At 44.1% G+C, this 24585-nt stretch overlaps 1 protein-coding gene across 6 annotated transcripts in view; it reads left to right on the forward strand.

Moving 5' to 3' along the window:
- The window catches only part of AMOT (angiomotin), a 60984-nt gene extending 41059 nt beyond the window's left edge, over positions 1 to 19925 (forward strand). For all 6 annotated transcript variants that reach the window (XM_086850157.1, XM_086850156.1, XM_086850155.1 and 3 more), the window contains 6 exons: positions 9361 to 9510; positions 10957 to 11147; positions 12977 to 13099; positions 13739 to 13971; positions 14736 to 14960; positions 15966 to 19925. In XM_086850157.1, coding sequence (XP_086706283.1) covers positions 9361 to 9510; positions 10957 to 11147; positions 12977 to 13099; positions 13739 to 13971; positions 14736 to 14960; positions 15966 to 16066 — 1023 coding nt within the window. In that variant the 3' untranslated portion in view covers positions 16067 to 19925. The remainder of the gene's footprint in view (positions 1 to 9360; positions 9511 to 10956; positions 11148 to 12976; positions 13100 to 13738; positions 13972 to 14735; positions 14961 to 15965) is intronic.
- The last annotated feature ends 4660 nt before the right edge of the window (positions 19926 to 24585 follow it).

Here is a 24585-nt window from a genome sequence, read left to right on the forward strand (position 1 = left end):
TATCGGCTTAGCTTTGTGTTGACTAGCTAAACAGATAAGCCACAAATCTCTATTTTCTTGGAAATGCTTTTGTCTAAGCAGCCATATTTTGTTTTCTTTTTGTTTCAACTTGTAAAAGTGGGCTGGAAGTGGAATCTCAGCCCTGGAAACCTACTGAACTTGGCAGAAATCCAGATCTGGATGGACTGTCAAGTAATATCAGATGAATGCTGCATTTCCCCTTGCCAGGTGTGGGGACAGTGCAGATCTCCATGTGTGCCCAGCATTTCTAATAAGCTGGGCATGACCTTAGTTGTTTTCTCTCCCTTTCCTCCCAAGAGGGGATAATGCATTTGAGCTGCTTAGTTGGGCAGCTTTCACAAGTTTCTTTTGTAGCCTTGTCCCTGCCACTCGTGGCTCTCACCTTTGTGCCCTTCTGCATCATGGTGTCCATCCTTTCCTCCCTCCTTCTGCTCTCCTCTCAAAGGCTCCATTTCCCACTCCAGCCTCTGCTTCCTTTACTCCTGCTCTTCCTCCATGGAGAGTCTCAGGAGGAAATCTCCTGACCAAGCACACTTCCTCACTGCAGATTTGTTCTCTAGCCCTGCCATCTCCCTGGCTGCCAGCACTCAGCGTCACCCTCAGCTGGGCACTGTGCCTATGTCCACCTGAATTTTGCTGCCTTCAGAGACAGTCCTCAAACCCTCCCCTCGTCTGCTTTTAGTTCTCTCTCCCTTCAGAATCTCATTGTGCCAACAGAACAGGAATGATCAAATGCTAAGTGAATATCCTCCTCTCCCAGGTACAGGTGTAGCTCATTTCTGAGTTTTAGCCTGCTCTTCTCTGAGCTCTGGATTTGTCTCAATATCTCTCCCCTGAACCTTCCTGTGTCTCTCTCTGGTGTCCTTGAATTTTCATTAAGATCTTCATGTAAGATCTCTTCATGGAAAATGTCTTCATGGAAACCTTCCCTCAGTCCCTCTGGATCCCCCCTGGACCTGCTCTGCTCATTTAGGGAGGTTCTTGAGGGTTTACCTGCTATCATAACCTCTTTTATCCTGGCTTGGCTGCCTTGCACTCACTCAGGGGACAGGGAGCATTAGGTTATAGTGTAATTCACATGTGACATGGCTCTCTTTAGCTCTCAAACTATTGTCATTGATTCTGCAATGTATTGGAGCTCTTTGGCTTTCATTCAAATTTCAGCACCTTATTTAAAAGTCTGATTTGTCTCTAACTCCCAAGTACATGGGACATCCTCGTGGTTTCCCTGGAAAATGCTTGGAGTCACTGATCAGCTGGGCCAGCACACACAGCACTTGGCTGGGTTGAACCTCTGTGTAGGCACTAATTTTGGCTCCCTCACATTAAAGTTGAAGCCTTGAGGGGTAATAATAATTGTATGTTTTATTTTCAATAGACTACTCTTGTTTTACTGGAAGAATTTGGTTCAGTGCTGTGACAAAGTATTTCTGCCTAGGTAGAATAGTGAAATGGATAAGTCACCTAAATTGCATGATAGCTTAAAAACACACACACAGGCTGACACAGAGTGAAATGATCTGATGAGGGCTTGTGGTCACATGCATCCAACCTTTGCTCGAATCCCAGGGTGTGCAGGAAGTGCCACCCTTCCTGCTGTAGATAAATATGGAAGTGTCTCAGTGAGGCAGGGGGAATTAACTCTGCTTTTTCCTAGAGGTGAGAGGGAATAAGTGGAAACAAATGGTAAAGAGTCACTTTTGCAGGTTTCCCAAATCGCTTTTTGATGAAATACTTAGGATTATAACGCATTTGTTGCCTCATTAGCGTTGAAGTGTGGAAAGTTCTCCAATCCCCAGGCTGTTTGGTAACTCAGAAAGGCGGCCAAGGAGCTGCTCAGAGCTCGGGGCACCTTTAGGAGGGGTTGGGAGCACAATTCTGAGTTAGTGGCATTCAGTGGCCAAGAGATAGGAACAATTTGTGGATGATTTCTTTATTCTGGCCAGGTTAGTCCCTGTAAGTGTCAGGAATTTCCAAACTGGTCCTGCAAAAGAGGGTGGAGTTTCTTAGGCTCAGGTTTGGCAGTTACTCTGGCTCAGGGCCTGAGGGGGGATGCATATTTCAGTTGTTGCATCCTGTAATGTAAGTTTTCAGCTGTTCTTTTTACCCTTTCCATTTTGACTTCCTGTTAAGCAGAGTGACCTTGCCTTGTAAGCACCAGATCCTTTATAAAAAGAACATTTCCATTCTAGGGAGAGCTATAAGCCATATATGACCATAAATGAATTTAAATGTTACATTGGAATTGGAGCTTTAGATTATTTTCTTGAATTGCCAGTCTGCACAAAACCACCCATCTGTAAAATGTCAATATACCTGTGGAACTTTGAGGGCTTTTATGTATACTGGATTTTAGCATCCAAGTTAAAGGAGAGATAAAGGGATGATCAGCAGTTGGATGCAAAAGCAGACATTCACGGAATGTTTCTCCCTGTTAGCAGGGATGAAATGGCTCTTCAAATTTAGTACAAACTGCCATTAGAATTTTTGATAGTGTGGGGTTTATTTCTGCAAAGTGCAAAATAAAGTGAGTGATCATAAATATTTAAAGCAAACTTAAATGTGCCTATGAACAGAATTGCTAAGTATGTATATGTTTTATATATAATATTTAAACTTCACTACTTCTCTACTCCCCATAAAGATACACAGTTATTAACCCCTATTTTCACTTCTCTATTTTTGTTCTTCCCTTTAGTAAATGTTCCACAGTTTTGCATAAATCAGCAGCTTGCTAAAATTGTTTCTAGTGAAGTATTGGTCTGTGGTTTCTGAAATCAAAACTTCAGATTATTTTCATTACATGCAATACATTTGACATAAATTGAACATATTTGAGGCAAAACATATGTTGGCTTAAAAATGTGTATCACAGTCAGAAAGAGTGAGAATAATATTTGGAGCTAAAACAATGAAATATTGCTCATTTTGGAGCGTGGATTGCTGTGAGGGTCTCAAGTGTGATGGCAGCAGGGTTGTGGCTGGTCACACAGGATTTAATCCCATCTGCTCACATACACCTTGAGAGCCTGGAGCAGATGGAGCAGTTAAGCTGGGCTTTGCTCTAGGCCAGGGCCAGAACTGCTGGCTTTGCAGAGAGGACCATCCTGACCCACCTGACACTGAGTGAATGCTGACTTGCTGCCAGTCCTTACCAGACTTGGAATGTTGCAGGAGGGAGTTTGGTGCCAAATACTTTATCTAACCACAACTGCTGAGTGCAGAGGCTACAAGTGCTACTGGTTTTACTTTTTTTTCCTCCCAAACTTGGTCAATTCTGCTTACCTTATTTAATTTGTACCATGGAAGACCACACTCCAACTTAAGAAAGGTTTGTGGGTTTTTTATAGTAGTGTAACTTGTACTCCATTGCTCCACTGCTTTACAAACCACTTTTTTACCGAGTGCCTCAAGGAGACAGCTTTGAAGAATAGTGACAAGCACTATATAAAAAGCAGATATAAAAATATAAAATATAATATATATAATAAATAATATATATAAATAATAGATAAAATATAAAGTAGATATAAAAAGATCTGCTCTTTGCCATCCTCACACACACATACCTTGCAGTGGGAAGAGGAGACAAGATGACCTCTCTAATGGGTGGGAGAGGACAAGTTTGAATGAAATATCTTTTCTAAAATTGCTTTTGTTTAAAAGTTCTAAGATCTGTCAGCCACATGAATTCCACATGTTGCAGATACCAGCTGAGATACTGCGTTCATTTCTCACTGTGCAGCTGTGGAGAGAAAAAATGATATGAAATGTTATTTCTGATAACACTGAGAGTTCTGTCTGGGGGGAAATGCAAAAATACATTTCCCACTGACATCTATTGTACTTTTTATGCTGTGCCTGAGGTACTTTCAGAACAGAGCTCTGGCTTGTAGGGGGGAGACCCAAAGGAGAGCTGTCTCCTTGATGCCTGGTCTAGTTTTTTCCAGTCACTTCCCTGGGTCTATAAAAAGATACTCCTGGTCTCCACAGCTTTGTTTCACGTAGACTCTGAGAGGTACCTAATACTGCTTTCAGCAAAGAGTTGCTTTTAAAAGAGACACTTTTTGCATGGCTTGTCATTCCTGGATGGATTGGGTGCAGAGGAGAGAAACCTCCCTGTTTTGCCTGTTTCCCTCTAATGAGCTGCATTCTTGTGCCAGAGCTGCCTTTTTATTGCCATGTCACTGTCTCACATATTCTGCCTGTTAGTGATTTTCCAGAGGTGGCTTTGAGAGTTAGAACTTTATTTTAACACAAACAAACGGGGCGACAACATTGTGACATTCCCATGCCACAAACACTGTTCCCTAGCAAGGGGATAGTGTTACCAAATTGTTTCAGCAGGAATTCTTGCTGAGGCCACTGGCGCCTTGTTGGGCCTGAATTCAAACAAACTGAGGGTTCAAAGGCATCCTAGAGAAATATATTCCAACTGCAAGAGGGTGAGGTGATTTAAACGTGCTTGCTGGCTCTTTTTTTTTCTTTTTTTTTTTTTTTTTTTTAACTACATTTCTGCCATAGCAGGCAAATTCTTGTGGGGAAACACATTTTCAGCTGCATCTGAATGGATTCAGCTTTAGGATAAACTCAGAATGTTATGAAAACACCCTGAATATATTAAACAAAGGACTTTGAAGACATCAGAAATAGTGGGTGGGAGACAAGCAGATGCTGATGAGTGTTACCAATTTGCTGAAATAGGAGCTGTCCAAGATGAAGAGGGTAATGGCTGGGTTTGACAAAATGCCTGGGAGAGTTCTGAATCATTGCAGGAAGTTTTCTCTTCTTTCCCAGGGAAAAAAAAAATAATAAAAAAAATCTTTGCTGAGTAACGCATCTGGAAGCAATGAATTTCTTTCCAAAAAGAACATCCTTCCCCCTCACCTGCTGTGTCCAGGGCTGTGTTTGTCCTGCACAGGCAGCTCCAGTTGGAGGATGTTGCAGCCTCCTTTGTACCTTGTGACCTGAGTGAAAATTCCTCATTCCTGTGTGCCCCTGCTCCCTTTCCATGAAACCTCTGTGCCCTCCTCAGAGCTTTCCTTCTGCAAGCACCTGGAGTCCCTGAAAGGCATTGCATGGTTTTGTCAAAGCCTAAATAAATGAGGAACAGGATTTTAGAATGGCTTATAGGATGTTTTAATCCCCTTTGTGCTGGGCAGTTGTAGTAATAATCAAATATCCTCTGAGAGGATAACTTTCTGAGAGGAGAACTTTGTCTTTGGCCACTGATTTTAGACTGTGCAAGTACATGCCAAGGGAGAGGGGAAATTAAATAAAGCTGGAAATACTTGATCAGGCAGCCAGGGAATCTTTCAGGGATATTCCCTGCATTGCTTTGCTCTTTGTGCACTGGATTTCTGTGGAGCCCAGGCCAGTCATGGTCATCTTTATTTTTCTTGTCCTCAGTTCCGCTGCAGAATTTACATAAATTTTGTAGTAAATGGCAACTGGAGAGTGACTGCTCCTGTTTACATTGGTTTAGTTAGAAAACTTTGTTGATAAAATGATAGCCTGACCTCTGATGCTTGGTTAGGATATTTTCCAAAGCAGTCAGAGATTGACCTGGGGATGATAAGGACATTATTAAAATCGTGCTGCAGGAAATGCTGGGAATGGATACAGTCATCCTGCTGTGTTTCCAGACATGCACTGAGGTTATTTGAGATCTTACATCGTAAAGAGGTGTTAAAATAAAGATATTCTCATTAACAAAATGTTCTGTATTTTCAGAACACCCTTGGAGGCAAAGCAGTTATGATACATTATGTGAACATGAGCTTGCTTCTTAGTTAAATGCTGTACCATCAAAAGGAAAATTACTATCTTGTCAAATTTATTTAAAATTACATCCCAAAGGGCGTGACTGCATCCTTGTAAAGCTTCAGGAATGAACTCTTATCTAGAGCACGTGTTCACTGCAAGGCCTGATGCAGAGGAGAGAATTCCTGTGTCCTTTGATGCCATCCCTGCCCTGGTAGATGTTGATGTGGCCCTTGGCACTGAGCAGCCAGTTTTGATTCTTTGCTGGGAGAGGGTGGGGAATCCATGGCAAATGACCAAGAACAAGCCTCAGCATGCTGCCTTTTTTCCTTCTTCCCATCTTAGTTATGTCTTCAGCACCCTGGCAATACTCAGGAAATTGTTTCCAATTCCTGTCTTAGGAAAACAAGATCATGTTCTCGATTTCTGGTAATGAAATCCCTCTGTGCCTGGCAGAATCATTCCTGATCCCCTTTACATTGAGAGTTCAGATCCAGTCAGACAGATGAAAACCAAAACTGTAGAGATTTAGATTTCCCTTCTACCACTTCTGGAGAATTCTGGTTCACAGAAAGGTAAATTTTTCTCACAAATACTTGCAGTAGCAGAGTGGCAGAGCTGTGGAAGTAAATGAGTGCCAGAATATGCAGTGACTTAACTGAGAGCAGCAAGTGCATGAAATGAGATTGTCTTGTAGAGGAAGGATAATTCTGGCAGAAGACATTAGGAAAGTTGAGCTGTCTGGAGCACATCCCATGCCTTTCAAGCTTACTGAACACCTGGCTTCCAAAAACCTGAAAATTACTTGAGGAATTAGTGAATTAATTCTGGTTTTAAGCTGTTGAAAAGAATACACACACCAGCCCTAAATCTTCCAACATTCCTAATTCTTCCTGATGCTGGAAGAAGTGCATCTTGTGAAGGGAGAAAAAAAAAAAGTTGTCTTTCTGCAAAGCCACTGAACAAGCTGTGCCTGTACTTTGGGTCTGGTGCCCGAGTCAGGCGTGTGCAGGCAGTGCTGGGAACTTGGGCAACAGCTTGTGTTGCAACTTTTCACCTGCAGGTTTGGCTGATGGGAGCATGTTCAAAGTGAATGTTTCAGTGGAATTTCTGTGTCCTAATTCTGCTTTTTGGCTGGGCTCTTGGTATTCTTTGAATTCAGGCCAGAATGTTAATCCACACATATGCATACTCAGGTTTGTTAATTGTGAAATTGTAAAATGTTGTTGGTGGCTGTTTTTGCAGGATTTTGCCTGTGTGTTAAAAAACTGCTCAGAAATTTAAATGCTTTGTAGCAGGTAATGAGACCAAATGTCCATCACCTCATCCTTAACTTCTTTTATGTATAAGAGAGAGGGAGGAGAGATGGTTTTGAAGAGATTATTTTTCAGCTCCATGCATGGTATTTCACTGCTAGTGAGTTTATCAACTTGCTCCTCACTCTTGTCCACGTCAAAACCCAAGATGCTGAGTGCTCTTCATTTCTGAGTTCTGCTGCTGACCCTATATCACTTTTGGCTTCATTGAGCTGCTGTTAATCTAAGTTTAAAACTTTAAACTCCACACTTTAGTGGAATCTGACAAACCTTAAATCAGTCTTATCAAGTACCATGATCTGGCATAAAACGATTTATTAATTATAACATATTTATTGATTTTCTGCAGACTATTAAGTTACATTAAAATATTCTCATCCCTCCCATTCCAAACAAGTTTGAAATCTTGAGCAATCAAAGCAAAAAAATACCTTTCTACTGTACATGCACTGGTGGGAAGTCCTTTGGCTGGATTGCTCACTGTTTATTGTAACTTTTATTATAAAATTCTTGCTTGGAGAAAATCCTCTAAGGCAGCAACATTCCTGCTGTGAGATTAGATGCCTGCTGACTTTATGGAGAGAAGAAAAGGATACTATGTCTGGGATTAATAGTGTTGGGAGATTTTTCTGTCTCTGCTCTTCGCATTGCCTGAAGGAACAGGAGTGAGAAAAGGGAAAATTTTATAAGAAACGTGTGATAAGAGCTTTTTGGAACAAAGGTGCGATGTAAGAACCGCTCGTGTTGTTGAGATCAAAGTATCCTGTGTCTGCTGAAGCTGAGAGCAGATTCCTAGGGAGCACTGTCAGAATGGGGCTGATACTTTCCCAGAATACTTTCTGCTTCCAAGAAGGACTTCCTGAGCCAAAAGTGGTGTCTTTTGTCTTTAATATCCCTCAGTGGACTTTTCTTCCATGAAGATGTAGAGCAGCTCTTTGAACTCACATAAGGGAGTCTGTGTTTTGCATTGTGGTGCTTTTCTAGAGCTTTGGCTCTGACTGTTGGGAAAAGTTGCCTTCTTCCTGCTATTTTTGTATCTCAGGGTTTATGACAATCAGAGCTACAAAAGCAGTGCCCCAGATTTGCTGCACATTAGGGCCAGCTAATTCCAATTGTTAGTCTTTTCCTAAACAGAAAATGATGCCCAGAGGTGTGCAGTATTCCCTGTATTTGAATAGAGCCAGGGGCTGTCTATGTTTTATTCTTTTTTTTTTTAAAGTCATATTTTACTTTGTTTTTTGTTCTGCCTGAACTGTGGATTAACCTTCCTGAGACAGTTACTGGGGGGCTCTTTTTGTTGCTTCTTGTGAGGCAGGGTGGCAGCTTGGCTTGCAGGATGAACAGTGGAGGAGGATGGAAGGGCAGTGGCAGGAACAGAGCAGGACCTCTCAGGCCAGGAAGAATGTCCAGAGTGCTGGGATAAACCTGGATAAAAACCTGGCATGGGGAGAGCCATGTGTGTACTTTGAGCCTGTAATTTTGTTGTGATCAGACTGCAATAGGACGCTACAAGTTTTGATTCAGTTTCTGCTTAACCTTGTAAAAATGCTGCCAGCAATTTATCAGTATTGCACTGGGAGTGTTCCCAACTTGGGGACCAGCTCTAAACACTGCTGCAGTTACCTTGGAAACGTGTGTCAAGTCACTCAAACACTGGTTCAGTCCCTGGTGCCCTTTCTAGTCCATTGCCACAGATAATTTCCTCAGTTTCCTCGTCATTACCATGGGGTCACTGAGGACAGAAAGGACAAATGCACCCAGCGGGAAAGCAGAGCTGGGACAGAGTTGGAACATCCTGAGTGTCCAGTCCAGAGCAGGAGGCTGGAGCCCACTGACAGCAGTGATGAGCCATGGAATGGACTAGAAGGGACCTTAAAGATCATCCAATTCCAACCCTCTGCCATAGGGACACCTTCCACTGTTCCAGGCTGCTCCAAGCCCCGTCCAGCCTGGCCTTGGGCACTTCCAGGGATCCAGGGGCAGCCACAGCTGCTCTGGGCACCCTGTGCCAGGGCCTGCCCACCCTCACAGGGGAGAACTCCTCCCAAAGTCCCATCTATCTCTGGGATATGGGATAGTGGCAGTGGGAAGCCATTCCCTGTGTCCTGTCTCTCCAAGCTCCTGTAAATAGTTTCTCTCCATCTTTCCTATGGGCTCCCATCACTTGGAAGTCACCTGGACATCTTCTTCCTGGCTGCTGGAAAAGCTCAAAGTTCACTCATTTGTTCTCATTGTTTATGTTGCCTTTTCTTTGTTTCAGCTGAAAAAGAAGCAGGTCTATGTTGAGAAGGTGGAGAAGATGCAGCAGGCCTTGGTTCAGCTGCAGGCAGCGTGTGAGAAGAGGGAGCAGCTGGAGCACCGGCTGCGCACCCGGCTGGAGAGGGAGCTGGAATCTCTCCGCATGCAGCAGGTACCCCCTGGCCTCCTGGGGGGTTGCACCCTGCCCCACACAGAACAGAAAGGCAGTGGATTTTATCTTGTTTTGTTAAAAAAAACTGCTTTCTCACTAGTTAGATTCATGGATTTCTTGGCCATTGTATTGCTTTTACCTGATTTAATTCTGTTTCAACAAGAGACTTAAGATAAGGAGCAATACGGGATCCATCCTGTGACAAGATGCAGAAATAGCCTCATAGCTACATGCTGCTTTACCTTTAAATACCATGGTTTTATTATTTGAAGTTATTTTTAAAATCTTGTTCACAGTTTGGGATTTTATATAAAATTCACTAACAACTGGCCCTTCAAAAACCTTTTGAATTTAAAAAAAGCACACAAGACTAAACTAGCAAAGCCAATTCTATAAATGGAGTTGATGGAAATAGATGGGAGTTTCACCTAGACTGTATTGCAACATTTTTATGAGTCTTCTTCAGTGAAAATAATGAATGAGAAGTAGGTTGTGCAGGTGTGTTAGGAATTGCATTTACTTCAGCCTGTGTGAAATACAGATGAACTGTCAGGTGTCAGGAATTTTACTGGAAATAGAATGCAGGCCTGTGTTCTAAATCACATTTAGTTTCAGGTTACTTTTATCCCCTAGCTTCCATCTCAGCATAGGAATAGATATTTAAATCTTGGGGTTTTGCATTGGTTTTTAGCAGGCGTTACAATAATTTGATAAACTTTTCTGTTGCACTTCTGGAAAGATCAGGTACTCTAAACCCCACAACTTTTTACATTGAGCCTGAGTCAACACAAAAAAATTGTTTTCCTGTCACGGTTAAAAATTCTGAGCTCAGCATGAAATAGTTATCCTGCCCGATTTCTATTCCTTGAAACCATTTATTTTATTTTTTAAGTCAAATACCTTGCTAATCCCACATGAGATTTCCATATAAAACTGCAATTTTTGTTCACTGAGCTATTATCTGAACAAATCTCCACGCTTCCTTACTCTGAAAGGGGACACTGCCTGCCTTCCAAATCTTGCTTTACAACTGAATTATTTCAGTCCCAGCTATACACTGATCATATTAATTTAGTAATCAAATGCTTTAAAAATATTTTGGCTGTATTTTTTTGAAGGGATGACACTAGTCAGTGCCTTGCTTGGGAGTCAGTCTGTGTTAGATCAGGCATTATGGAAGGGCTGTGCTGTATAGCACAGTCCAGCTCTGGGATGTTTATTTGGGGCTTTGCACATGGAAAAAAAAAGCCTTGGGATGAGTATTTTCCATCTCAGGTATTTTCTTGTTAGCCTTGCCAACACAGCATAAAGCCACTGCATTTCCCTCTGGTGGGGGTTCTTGTGTCAAACCAGTGACAAAAAGCAAACCAGCCAACCCTGAGCTTTACAGCTGCATCCTGAGACTTCTATTTTTGTTTGGTTTGTTTTTTTCCTCCTGGGGAGCAGCGTCAGGGCACATCTCAGGCTGCCAATGTCTCTGAGTACAACGCCACGGCGCTCATGGAGCTCCTGCGTGAGAAGGAAGAGAGGATCCTTGCTCTGGAAGCTGACATGACCAAGTGGGAACAGAAATACTTGGAGGAAAGTGTGATGAGACAGTTTGCTTTGGATGCAGCTGCGACCGTGGCTGCTCAGAGGTAAGTGGGACGTTCCACAGTTCTGGGATTGTTTCCTTTTTCCAGTTGAATGTCATATTTCCCAACCAGGAATGTTGTCATGCCATCCTTCTGTGATTGCTCACCCTGTGGTCTGAACAGCTCCTCAGAACTCTGCAAGCAAGTAGAGCTTGGCTGCTCTTCCTGGGAGCTGTGCAGTTGCCAGCAATTAGAAACGTTTTTCCAGGGGAAGATTCCTCCACATGCAGGATCCATCTTCCAGATTAGAATTGTTCTGAACCATTCCTAGAAGCTGTTGATTCAAAGGAGAAGAGGCTTGGGGTTTTTTTTTATTTTTAAAACAGGAATCAGTCCTTGCTGAAGTCATGTGAGATGGGGTGAGCTTGGTGATTCACATCATTCACCCTGAATGGCTTCCTTGTTCTCCAGAATGTTTTTGCAAATTACTTTGTGGTATTGTCTGGTTACTAACCAGAAACATCTACTAGGAAATTCTGCTCAAAACATTCTGCTGTGTATGGAAAGCACTGCTTGTGGGGGTGGGAAGGGTGTCTGAAATTTGGTAACAAGCTCCCATTCCAAGACAACTGTACAGAAACGCTTATTATGGCTGTAAATTGGCCCAAGTGCCTCAGCTGGTTAGTAAACAAGAGCTGTTACTGGAGTGCAACTCCTTAGCATCAGGCCTTGCTTGATTTCATTGCTCACCAGTTTATAGTTCTGGACAGCAGATTTTAGTGTAGATTGTTTCATGAGCAAATCCAGATAGGGATGTTATCACAACTGGCTTCCCAGCTTGTAAGATCACACTGGAATTACAGGGGTGAAGCTGCAGATCTGCTGTGTTAGCTTTTAAAGACTTATCTTATCTTGCTCCAGAAGGAAGCTGTTATTTTAGGGCATTGATGCTTCTTGTGCACTGTTTTCCACCTCCCCAGAGATTCCCTAAAGGCTCCTGCTGCTGCTTGTGCTTAGAGGCCACATTATATTTTCAGCGTGGGCTGATAAGTTGGGGCCTGGTCTATTGTTTATCGTGGAGTGGGAGGGGATGTGTTAGGCCTGCTCAGGTTTCATTAAATGAACAAGAATGTTGTCCAGTCAGGAAAGAGCCTCTGCTTTTCCATTTCCATCTAGATTCCACTAATTCCAGTGGCAGCCTCATTTACACTGCCCAGATTTCTTTCCCTTTTCTTTAACAGTGGAAACTGGCATCCCTTGGGAAGCTGAGGTTGCAGGAAGGATCCTTTAGAGCCCAGCAGGAGCTGGGTCAGGTTGGGTTTCTTTGGTGAATGATCTTCTCATGCCCTTCCACATTCACAAGCAGAATGAAATACTCATTATTTGGTTAGTGGACTGACCAGCTATCACAGTTTTAGCATTAGGCATTATGTGGAATCAGTCTGAAACTCTTTTCACCCTACTCCAGATTTTTTGGACCAAGCTGCTTAGGATCACTTAAGAAACTTTCATGCCTTGTTCCCTTTGATATTCACATCCCCTGTTGGAAGGGAAAGGGAAAAAGCTTTTTATCTGAAGAAAAGTGCCTGGTATTCCTTTCCCCTCCTTGTGTCCTTGGATTTACCTCATTGATTAGTTTAGAGTAGTGCAGTGAGGCAGTGGCCTGAGGTGGACAGGAGGTGATTGTCATGATCTTCATGTTTTTGTAATCCTTCTTCACTAGGACACAAATGAAGTTAAGAGTTGGATTTTTGGAAGACACTGAGCCCACTTAAACTAAAAAACAAGAAGTATATGTTCTTGTTTGTTCCATTTGAGCAGTATTTTTGTGCTGCTGGGGGGAAAGCAGCAAACTCAGCAGGTCCTTCATGTGCTGTGCTGCTTGTTCACAGGGACACCACGGTGATCAACCACTCACCCAACCCCAGCTACGACACCTCACTGGAGGCTCGCATCCAGAAGGAGGAGGAGGAGATCCTGCTGGCCAACAGGAGATGTCTCGACATGGAGGGAAGGTAAAGTGCCCTGTGGTCCTACCTGGCTTCTCTGGGACAGGGATTCGAAATTAACTCCCTGGGTAGACGCCTCAGAACCAGAAATTCTTGTGTCTTCACCAGCAGCAGCGATGTCAAATGCCAGACACTCATTTGGCCAAGGAAGTATAAACACTGCAATCTAAAACCTGTCTTGGTACCAAGGGCTAATGTAAAAAAGTCTTGTCTTAGATTTTTTGCATCTGGCTTGTGCCTTTTCTGTCTTCAGGGCATCTTCATCAGACCCCAGGCTCCAGCCACCCCTTAACAGGCTCACAGAGCTGTTTTCCCTGGGGTTAGGCCCAGTGCAGACTCCCCAAAGTGTGTTAATTCTTTCTGTTGGTGTCATGTCCTGCCCATAACTCTCAGGTTTGTCTCAGAGCTCCTTCCATGGCTGTTCAGAGCAGTTTCCAGTAGCCAGAGGTGGGTGGGTGTATCACACTCTCTCACATGGTCTGCTCTGTGGGCCAGAGAGGAGCCAGTGCTCAGGACACTCTCCTGGCATCCTCTCTTGACCTCTCCAAGTGCCGAAGGGAGCCCTAGTCACAGCCTTGGGGACACTGAGGCCTCAGTCCAGTGAGATGGGAGACACTTAAACTGTCCTTTTTCCTTCCCCCAAAGGATTAAGACCCTGCACGCTCAGATCATCGAGAAGGATGCCATGATCAAAGTGCTGCAGCAGCGCTCCCGCAAGGAGCCTGGCAAGACGGAGCAGCTCTCCTCCATGAGACCTGCCAAGTCCCTCATGTCCATCTCCAATGCTGGCTCTGGCTTGCTGTCCCACTCCTCAACGCTGAGCAGCACCCCCATCCTGGAGGAGAAAAGGGAGGACAAGAGCTGGAAGGGCAGCCTGGGTAATTTCCGAATTCCAATTCTGATACACGAGCCACTGCTTGGAGGGGAGGCAGGAGCAGCAGGGGAGGATGTGTTGGACAGATAGAGCAGCTGGCCTGGCCTGCAGTAAAGCTGGCTGCAAGATGGGACACATTTGAAATAGCTGCTTATTTTAATCACTTCTGGTAAATAGTGACTTCTGATAGTCAGGCTCTGCCATTAAATATGTAAGCCTTTATTCCCAATTTGCCACCTGACTTTTGGGATGTCTGGGATACAGTTTTCAGGGTTCCCAAGCACTTGCTTTCAGCTGGGTGTTACAGCTGGCTGAAGGTGTAAAGTCTCCTTGAATTGGAGCAGAGATTTTAATCAGGATTTCTATCCTGTAGTGTTGTGCCTGCACCAACACGACTCCTGTCTGGAATGGCTCAGCAGCATTGTTCTGGGAAATGGAGATGTAACAAAGCAAATCTCAGATGATTTTTTTTTTTTTCCTGGGGGAAGTTAGGCCCAAAACTGAGAGTAAAAACCCCTGAAATGTAAATGAGGACCTGTTGCTGGTGATTTCAGAGTGTGCAGATTAGTGCCCACCTGCAAACAGCAACATGGGGACACTGTTATTCCTTGGGTACTTCAGCAGCCAGGGGTGGAAGGTGCTGTGGAAAGGCAAAGCAGTGCTGCCTCTTGAGGGAGGGAGCACTTTCCAGGTCCTGAGCAATCAGTGCAGAGCTGATACCCGTTAGTTTTCTGTGGCTGTGACATTCCCTTCCCTTTTCCCACACAGGTGTTCTGCTGGGAACAGAATATCGCTCCGAATCCATCCCCTCCACCCCCTCTCCTGTCCTTCCCTCCACACCATTGCTGTCAGCCCACTCCAAGACAGGCAGCAGAGACTGCAGCACCCAGACAGACCGGGGCAGTGAGCAGGGCAAAGCTGCTCCTTCCCCTGCAGCTCCCACCCCAGCACGACTCCCCAGCACCAACCTGACCTACAGTGCAGAGAAAACAGGTAACAGAGCTCAGCCCCAGTCCCAGGGGAGAGCCTCCCCCACTCACTCTCCATCTCTGGGGCAGCCCTGACGTCCCTTTCTCCCTCCAGGCAAACTGGGGTTAGTTTTTGTGAGGACAAGTTGATTTCAGAGACAAGTGTGATGGCATTTGAGTGGTCCCAAACACTCTGAAGGAATTTTTAAAAAGCCTGAAGAGTGGCAGCTTTAATGTGGGCACACTGGGCAGGGAGGTGCAGCGAGATCTGAGGATTGAGAACAGGGAGATGTAAATTCCTGGGCAGTCTGTGAGTCAGTGTCTGCTCTGAAGTCAGTTGTGAGTAGGATGTGGGGTTTAAAGACATGAAAATGGGCTGTTCAAACTGGCCATTGCACTGAGTGGGCATCCAAAGCCAGGTGGACTCAGAGAGGGGGAGGGAGAAGCAGGAGAGGGAACAATCACAATAAAGCTGTCCTGGTACCATCACAGTCACAGGACCAGCTTCAGCCTTGGAGATCCAGTTGACAGTGACTGTCCCAGGAGCTGAATTTGCTTCCCACAGAGCTCCCAGCTGGCAAGAGCTGCTCATTTTCCAGCCCACTCTGCCAAATCAATGCAGATTACACAACCTTGCCTCTTCTCCCTACAGACACATTACAATGCTGTTGTTCTTGATGGCAGAGAGCGTTTGGCTGGGCTCTGCCTCCTGCCCATGCTGTGCTGTTTAATGGGTATGGAGGGAGAACAGGTCTGGTGGAGAAAATCCACCCTGACTGCATTGGTTTAAATGCAGTCACTCCAGTTTTGTGTGGATTTGTGTAGCAGTGGGAGGTACCCAAAGGGAATTTGATAAAATAGCTTTATTTGTCTGGCTGCACATGTGGGAATTGAATTTTTTAAAACTAAAGAAGTTATTAGCTGTCTATGGCCAATGATATGAGATGACTTAAAATATGAATATCATATTTGTGACCTCATGGAAGTTACACCTTTAATTGTCTGTCTCTTGTTTTTCCTCATCACATAGATGGGCCACTCTTCCACTCCAGCACTCTTGAAAGAAAAGCCCCTGTTCAGACTGTGGGGCAGGACCTCCCAGATGGAGAGATGGTAGAATACCTCATCTGAAAGGCTGTACCAGGATCTGAGCTGGGATAACAGTAGCAAGAAATTTTTAAAAGACATTTTTATTGGGAAAAAAAAAAAATGTAGTACCTGAGTAATAAAAGAACACTCAGCTGTTTGCTCTTGTATATTATGTCTCAGAAGTTTGGTCAGGTTAATTTATAATTTGTTCTAAATTATAAAAAACCCGTAACACTTGTTCTATGAAAGTTTCCCCTTTTATTTTTTAAATACTGGATCTGGTAACATCTGGAGAAAAAAACCTAGACCTTAGGTGCACTACATCTGATATTTCATTTCAGTGTTTTTAAAGTCTCTTAAGCAGAAGTACCTGCTCTCACAAGTGCTGGTTACATGTTTAGTTTGAATGTAGTAAGGTGAGCTTAATGGCCTTAAAATGATCAGAAGCAGGGACATTGTTGTGAGCATCAGTTAATGGTTTTGGAATACAGGTGTTCTGGGAAGCTTTTCTAAATCTGAGCTGTGACCAAGGGAGATTTCCCTTTCACTTCTTCTTTCCTCTCAGTGTAAGAACTCAGAATAGGTATTTCATGTTCATAGGCTGAAAAGATTACCATTTTCAGTGTGGTAACATTTTTTTTTTTTTACTTCCCAAATTTCTTTCTTAATTATTTCATTATTAAAACAAATGACTCCGGTGATTAATGTCGCATTTCATATTTGTAGTTCCTTTTGCAAGATTTGCCACACTTTTATACTTAAGTACTTTTTCAATAATTTGTACAGTGGATAGTAAATAATATATTGCATTCATGTTTTACATAAATTAATAAGGAGAATTTACAGGCCCAGCCCTGATCTGTTAGATCAGATTTCTGACATGGTAATTCCATTGGCTTTAGTGAAATTGCTTCAAATTTACCATAGCTCCAGTGGGAAGCCCTATTGTTTTTCAGATTTAACAACTTAATTTACTGCATTTGTGGAGATCTTTCTCTGTAGCAGAATTTTCTATATTTCAAATGCCCTTCAACTTTCTATGTCCCTCCTTTCTGGAGAGACTGGATTCTTTTTCACATAGCAAAGCCTCAGAGGTAGAGCTTTAAAGAGAAGCTCTATGCAAAGGTTCAGATGGCAGATTCTCTCCTTTCAAAATACTTCTTTAATTCATCTGAGTGGAGAGAGCAACTTCAAGAAGGTCCCAGAGGCATTACAGAAGAAAGTTACATATTTAAGTCATGAGGTTCACTTCCAGATTTTTGGGAATTGTCACAAATGCAGCAGTGCTTTGGTTACAGAAACTGTAAGGAGATATTAAGACCAATAGAAGTACATGAGTATTTTTTTGTTACTGTCTTTGCATTTTATTAAAACACTTCAATATTAATTTCTGTTAAAAACTACTTTTTTTTTGTACTTGAATGTTAAAATATTTCATTAGCCAGTGGTCACACACTGGGAACCTGGCTAGTTTCAGCTTTCTGTGCAGCATTAGAGTAGCAAAATTTTCATTTCAGATCGTTTCACCCCCAAAATGAGGAAATCCTGCAATTAATTATTAGTTAGTGAATGTCTTTAATTGCTGTTTGACACTACTGCTGTGGTGTTCAAATGCAATGGCCTTAGCAGACCAACAGGGACCACAGGAGTTCCACAGTGGGAGGGGAGAGGAGGTGCCTCTCTCCTCACAGGTGGTGCCTAAAGGTCAGCCCTGAGCTTTCCTTTGGATAACAATCACTTAAAATCCAAGGAAAACACTTCCCCTGGTTTCTAGCAGGTTTGCTGCTGGTTGGGGATCTTCCCAGTCCTGCAGGAGGCAGAGGTGGCAAAGGGTGGGGTGGGAGATGCTCTGGCCAGGCACAGCCCCCTTCCATCAGGACATCCAATGTCCTTCCAGACAGTTCCAGACCTCCCTTCCCCCTGAACCATTCCCCACTCTTTTCTGGGCACACACCACCACCACTTCATTCTCATCCCTGAGAATGTCTTGCTTCTGATTTCTCTTGGCTTAATTCCATCCCACTTTATGAAGTAATGCCCACCCTGGATGATTTGATTTCTCTTCCTCCTCCACAGTTGTTGAAAATTCAGTTTTTCTCATTAGCTCAAGGTGTCCATCTTTTTGCCATTTCAGCATAAATATCTATATTGTATTTTGTGGGTTTGGCTTAAAATGAACAACAAGGGAAATAAAGTGCCATTGATTGTCTGTGTGAGGGTGGGGAGAAATGTTTGAATGCTTTTCTCTTCCTTTAGAGCCAGGAAAAGTTATATTCCATCTTTACAAATACTTCTCAGCATCTGGAAAGAAGTTTTACGACTGTAGGTCTCTAAATAAACAGTTAAACTCACTTGATTCACAGTAATTCTAAAATATCTGGGAAATTTGGATCTTTTACAGATAAGACCTCTTTCAGAAAACTGATTTTCCCCAATCAGTATTGTCTGTTCAGGTGAAAATAATTGGTTTATCCTCCCTGCAGCTCACTGTTTTCAAGTGGAGTGCCACTGCATTTTATTTTTACAAATCAAAAAGGACATAATAGCTTCCTGTGAATAAAATACAGCAACTATCTCCTCCAGAAATGGAAGCCAGGCTGTCTCTGACAGCCTGAACCATCAGGATTGCAGGAGCCTTGGCAGTTCCTTGTCCACTGAAGTCATTTTGGAAGATGGTGCAGTTTTATGCTGCTTAAGTCAGGCTCTTTGCCCTATTTTGTCATTTCAATTTCTTCCAAAAAAAGCAAAAAGCCCAAAAGTTTGCTGTGGAAGTTGGAGGTCATTTTCCTGTGCTGACAAACTGGGAGCCATCAGGAATGTATTCTTCCCCTGGAGCTTCCTCAGAGCCATCCTGATGTGAATGTAAACGAGCTGCTTGCTTTGAGGAAGATGTGTACTACAGTCTTCAGTCCCTGTACACATTTTTATTTTGTTTTTAAAACAGAAACTGCTTTAAGGAGACAAACTGCACATCTAGTTCCTTTGCCTTCTGTAGAGCTTATTTCTGGTAGAAAGTGATTTTTAACAATGATTGCAACGACCTTTGCAAACCAAAATTCTAGACTAAGAGTTTTTCTTAAACTCGGGTATTAGAAGCAGAATTGTAGCTTTTATAAAGAAAGCCACATATTCTTCTTTGTAGAGAAAAACAAGAAAATGAAGTTTAGTTCTTTTTTTTTCCTCTTCCAGTGCTTACAGAAAGGCCAAACTCCCAAGTCCTTCCCTTGGGCAGTTCCTCTGTGGTTTGACTGCTCGGGGAACCACCTGAGATCCAGAGACTTCTGTTCCACCTGGCCCAGTGTTGTTATTAAATTAAAGAACTCCAGCCTGGCAGCTCCTGGGGGGTTTAGAGCAGTGATTTAGTGCCAGGGGACTCAAGGGGATGTGTGAGTTGTTCCTCAGGAGTCTGCAGGGGGACACTGAGGTCACCATGTGTGGTGGGGCTGAAGTTCTGCCCGTGGGTTCTGTGCTGGAATCGCTTTTGCTTTGGTTTTTGGGGCTGCCTGAGCTGGGGGGACTCACAGAATTTTAGGCCAGACCCATTTCCAAGGACACCTCGTGCTCCAGGAGCCCCTGGTGGCGTGTGGGACCTGGGACACCCGTGGTGGCTCGGGGGGACCGGGGCTCTCCACACTGACACAAGGCAGGAAAACCCTGGGATAACTGAGCTTCCTCTCCCTGGGGCTGGCACAGGTTATCCTGGGATTCACCCTGCTGCCCAGGGGTTTGCTCCATGCCAGGGCTGGGGGGACAGGGGGCTGTGGAGAGGGGGAGTCTCTTTTCATGTATTTGTATAGGAACTCTTTTGTAAAAGTTAGTGGTTTTATGTCTAGGAAGTAAAAAGACATTGTAAAATGTAATTGTACTGTATTTATGAAGAAAATACATTTCTTTTCAAAAAGACCTTCTTCTAAGTTGGTTCTAGAGTCTGGTTTCCACCACCATCATCTCATAGAGTTTTTGGGGGGCAAATGGCTTTGAGCAGTTTCCCTCCCAGCAGGGTTGTGGTCTAACAGGGCCCCAGACAGCTGCTTCTCTTTAGGACCCAAAATATCAATGCATGAATTAAAATACTGAAATATACCATCTCACAACCATAGACAGTGTGTCAAGAGAATTATCTTTCCTATATAAATCTATATTGAAGTGAATCACATGGTTTATTATTTTTCCCCTTTATTTAAACCGTCCAAGTTTATTTTGTAATTTGTGACTGGGCTGTTTTGTAATTCAGCTGTTGAAACAGCCCTTAAGTCTTTGAAGGTTTATGGCAGCTTTAATTCTAGAAAGAAAACAAAATAGTCAGTGTAAATGTGCACTAAGAAGTCTTGTAAATATGTATCTGTGTAAAGAATGGATCTTTGTCTTTTCAGCTTTTTTTCCAGCGAGTTGCAGTAAATTTGTTTAGTATGAAAAGCTCATGGAATACCAAACAAAAACAACCTTCACCTTCCCTAGTCCTCACTATGGCTTGGCCTCTAAGTTTTCAACTCCTAAACAGAGATTTTACAAGATAAATTAATTGTCATTCCATTCTCTTCCCTTAAGCATCCCGATTTATTTTTCCCTCTGGCCAGCCCTGCAGCTGCCCACAGCTCACACCTTTTAACAGTCAGATTAGCAGCACTTTGAGCTGCTGTGACAGCCACCTCTCCTTTGATGCCTGGACCCTCTTCCAGACATCTGAGGCCATCAGCACATGAGCAGCCTTCAGCCCTGTGAGTATTTTCCACATCACAGCCTGCACTAGACCCATGTGCTTTTTGTTCCTCTATTCTTGGTGCATTTTGCTGCCTCCTAATTTATCTCTCCCCTCTCATGGTGCTGTTGGAGGGAAGGAGCAGGGATTACTGGGAAGCTGCTTGAAAGTGGCCAGCCTTGATGCAATTTCACTGTTGACTTTTGAGTCTGATCTTAACAAAACTGTCACCTCCCCTGCTGTAATAAATACCAGCCTGACAAATCTGGGGGCCAGCGGTCAGCTCAGCACATCCATCCCCTCCACTCTCAGGCCTTTTGATGTTGTTTCTATAAATCTCTCTGGCGTGCCAGAGCAGAAACAAGAAGAAAAAACACAAAAAACCAAAAAAACCCTGGCCAGACAAACCCCCACAGCTCCAGAAGCTGGCTAATAGCTGCTTTATTTAATAACACAAGTGTGGCCCATCTGCACAGGGGTGTGAGAGGAGTGGTTGGGCATTTCACGAGCCCATGTGGGCAGCAAAGATCCAACCCCTGCTCTGTGGGGAGCAGCCAGGAGCCAGGCAGGGAGGATTTGGGATTTCACTGGGATTCCACGTGCCCTCACTTTTCCTGCTGACCAGCCCACTTGGACATAAACATCTCCCAGAGGCCATCCCTGTTCTGCTGCTGCATCTGCTGAACACCTGCATGGGAAAGGCACCTCCTTCAATCCCATTATCTGCTACTCAGCCTGCCAAGAGCTGGGGCTTAAAAGGGAATAAAAATGAAAAGGTTGGTGGTTTAGGTTTGGTTGGTTGGGTTTTTTTCCCCCCCCTCTCTGTTGGCTCCAACCTTTAGGTGAAAGCTCCTTTGCTCCAAATCCTCCCTAAGTGCAATGGAGGTAGTGGTTGACTCCACGCCAGCCCCATGGGTGGGAGGAGAGAATTAGAACTAAAACAGAGCACAGTGAGTACAGCACAGTCCCAAGGGCTGCATTATTCTATTTATTGTAAAGTCTTGCCTGTTATTGCTGTTAAACACCTCTGGAGAAAAGCAGAATTCCATAATGCCACAGGACCTTTCCCAGCAACAGCTCTGTGCCTCCCCTTCCTGCTCCCCGGGGAAAAATTGGAGCATTTGATGTATTTTGGAGCATTTCTCTGAATTCTGTAAGGAAGAATAATATAAAATGGCAGCAAAACACTGGCACTGTAAAGGTGCTTTTACAGAGCTATTTATACATAGTGACGTTGGAATGAGATAATCTTCACTTTGTATTGTGGAGGTAAACAGGAGAGGACAATTTACATTGATGCCTTGCCAGAAGGAGCACTAATCTTTTAAATATAAGGCTTTTATATATATATAAAACACACACACACATAAATACATGCAATTTATAAAAACTGGTAATTTTGAGAACCTAATTGTACCTGATGAAATTTTCTTTTCCTCCCTCGTCATTTTTTTTCAAACATAAAATGGGCAGGTTTGGAGCTTCATTATGTCTCTACCCTCCTGTTTCCTGTTGTTGCATTTCAGAACTAAAAAATAAGAAAGAACCCCTCCTGACTGCAGCTTTTCAGTTCTTTATTTCAGTATTTTGAGGGTATTTTGGTTGTTTTTCCTTTGCTGGTCACCCCAGAGCTCAGGCAGGATGATGCCTGGGTCTTGTGCATTCACAGCCACAATATCCCTGTCTGTACATCCATCCCCTTTGGCAGGAGGAAAATCCCTGTCCTCCTGTGGGAACCACCAGCATTTCCCTGCTGGAGCTCCCAGCCCTCCAGTACCTAAAAGAGACCAAAAGAGCTGGAGAGGGACTTTGGACAAGGGTATGTGGTGATAGAACAAGGGGAAATGCCTTCAAAGTGACAGAGGGTGGGTTTAGGTGGGATATTGGGAGAAATTCTCCCCTGGGAGAGTGGGCAGACCCTGGCACAGGGTGCCCAGAGCAGCTGTGGCTGCCCCTGGATCCCTGGAATTGTCCAAGGCCAGGTTGGACAGAGCTTGGAGCAGCCTGGGATGGTGGGAGGTGTCCCTGCCATGGCAATGGGTGGAATGAGATCCCAGCCTGTTCAGAACCAGAACATCTGCACTTGTGCCCACCCTCAGCAGCAAACAGCTTTCCTTGCCCACCTGGGCACTCACACCAAAGGGAATGAGATGTTCTGAGATGGCTCTGGCATGGCTGGAAGGTTGAGAACAGGGGCAGAGTCCTTGAGAGCCTCAGCCTGGTTGGTCTGGTGTGCTTATCCCAACACTTTAACCCTCTGCAGCCACATTATCCAGGATGTGGGCTTAGGAGAAATGAGATTTGCCAAGGGAGAAGGGCTGGAAGACTTAATGAGCTGCCTGCTGGAGCTCAGCAATTAGTGCTGGACTGTACGGCCCAATTAGGGTACTATTAACTTTAGTTCTCTGGAAATACAGCGATTAATATTACTAATAATTCTCCTGACCTCAAAGTAATTGCAGAGCATTAAAGGAGAAAACTGTTTCTAATTAAGCAATTCCCAATCCTTCTGTTTCCCCTTTTTTTCTAAGCCTCTGGTGCCCTCTCAGCCATCCCAGTGTGGGGTTCAGAGATGGGATGTGCAGTGGGGCAGAAATTGCTGTCCCTGCTGCTAAGAAATGACATTCCTGGAACTCTTCAGCACTTAAAACCCCAAAGTCTGGGCAAACCATAATCCTGCACTCTCTAAACAATTTCTGATGGAAAATCAATCTTCTTTCACTGCCAGATTAAGCCCTTGGAAGGAGAACCAGGAGCCTCCACTGGTCCCCAAATCATAAAATCGCAGAATGGTTTGGGTTAGAAGGAATCTCATTCCAAATAACCTGCCAGGGGTAGGGACACCTTCCACTGTCCCAGGCTGCTCCAAGCCCTGTCCAGCCCAGCTTTGGACATTTCCAGGGATCCAGGGGCAGCCTCAGCTTCTCTGGGCACCTGTGCCAGGGCCTGCCCACCCTCACAGGGAAGAATTTCTTCCTAATATCAATTTAAATTAAAGTAATTGCATTAGTGGCAACTGCAAACAACTCATGAGGAGAAAATGGAGGTTAAAGCTGAGTAAATAAACAACAGGAGTTGGAGATGCCCAGCTGGCAGAGCCATGGGCTGCAGATCCAGCTCGGTTTGACCTGGAGAGTGAAACAGTTCTGCCTGTACAGACACAGTGGGCAGGGTCTGCTTTCCCTCTCACAGCCCAAACCGAGGCTGCTGTGACACCCCACATTGCAAAAATCCAAATTTAACCCTTCCCACGGCCCATTGTGATAATGAAACCTGGATTTCTGTTTCATTTCAAGCACCAGGAGGAGTGAGGATAAGCAGCCGTGCCAGCTCCACTCACAGGTGGTGGTTTGGTGGTTTAACCCTCAAATGCTGCTGCTGAGTCTTCAAAAATAAAAAGATCCCCCATGGCTGGATGGGAAAATCAAACACTTTTTGGAGTGGCTGAGCAAACCAGGCTTGAATGAACCCTGCACCACACGTGTAGGGAAAGGTTTCAGTGCTAATACATGTATTTATTTGTTAGAATTATAAACCAGGGCTTGGGGTGCCAACACCAACACAGTGATGCTCCCTGTACCCCTCATTGCAGCCACACAAAAAGCTGCTCATGGCCCTCCTCGGCAGGGCAGGTGTGTCAGTGGGCAGCACCCAGCCTTCAGGCACTGGGCTGGCAAGAAAAACACATTTTCCCAGTGTCCAGCCCTTCAGGGAGACCCAACTGAGCCAGGACAGGTCACCCTGAGACCCCCCAGCAGTGGCAGCTGTGCCAGAGCCTGTGCCAAATGCACCTTTCTCACTTCCTTTTTTTAACATCAAGGAAGGGAAGAACAGGATTTTGGAAAGCAGCGTTTCTCCTCAA

Source organism: Cyanistes caeruleus, chromosome 14, assembly GCF_971803275.1.
Source record: "Cyanistes caeruleus chromosome 14, bCyaCae1.hap1.1, whole genome shotgun sequence".
Lineage (NCBI taxonomy): Eukaryota > Metazoa > Chordata > Aves > Passeriformes > Paridae > Cyanistes > Cyanistes caeruleus.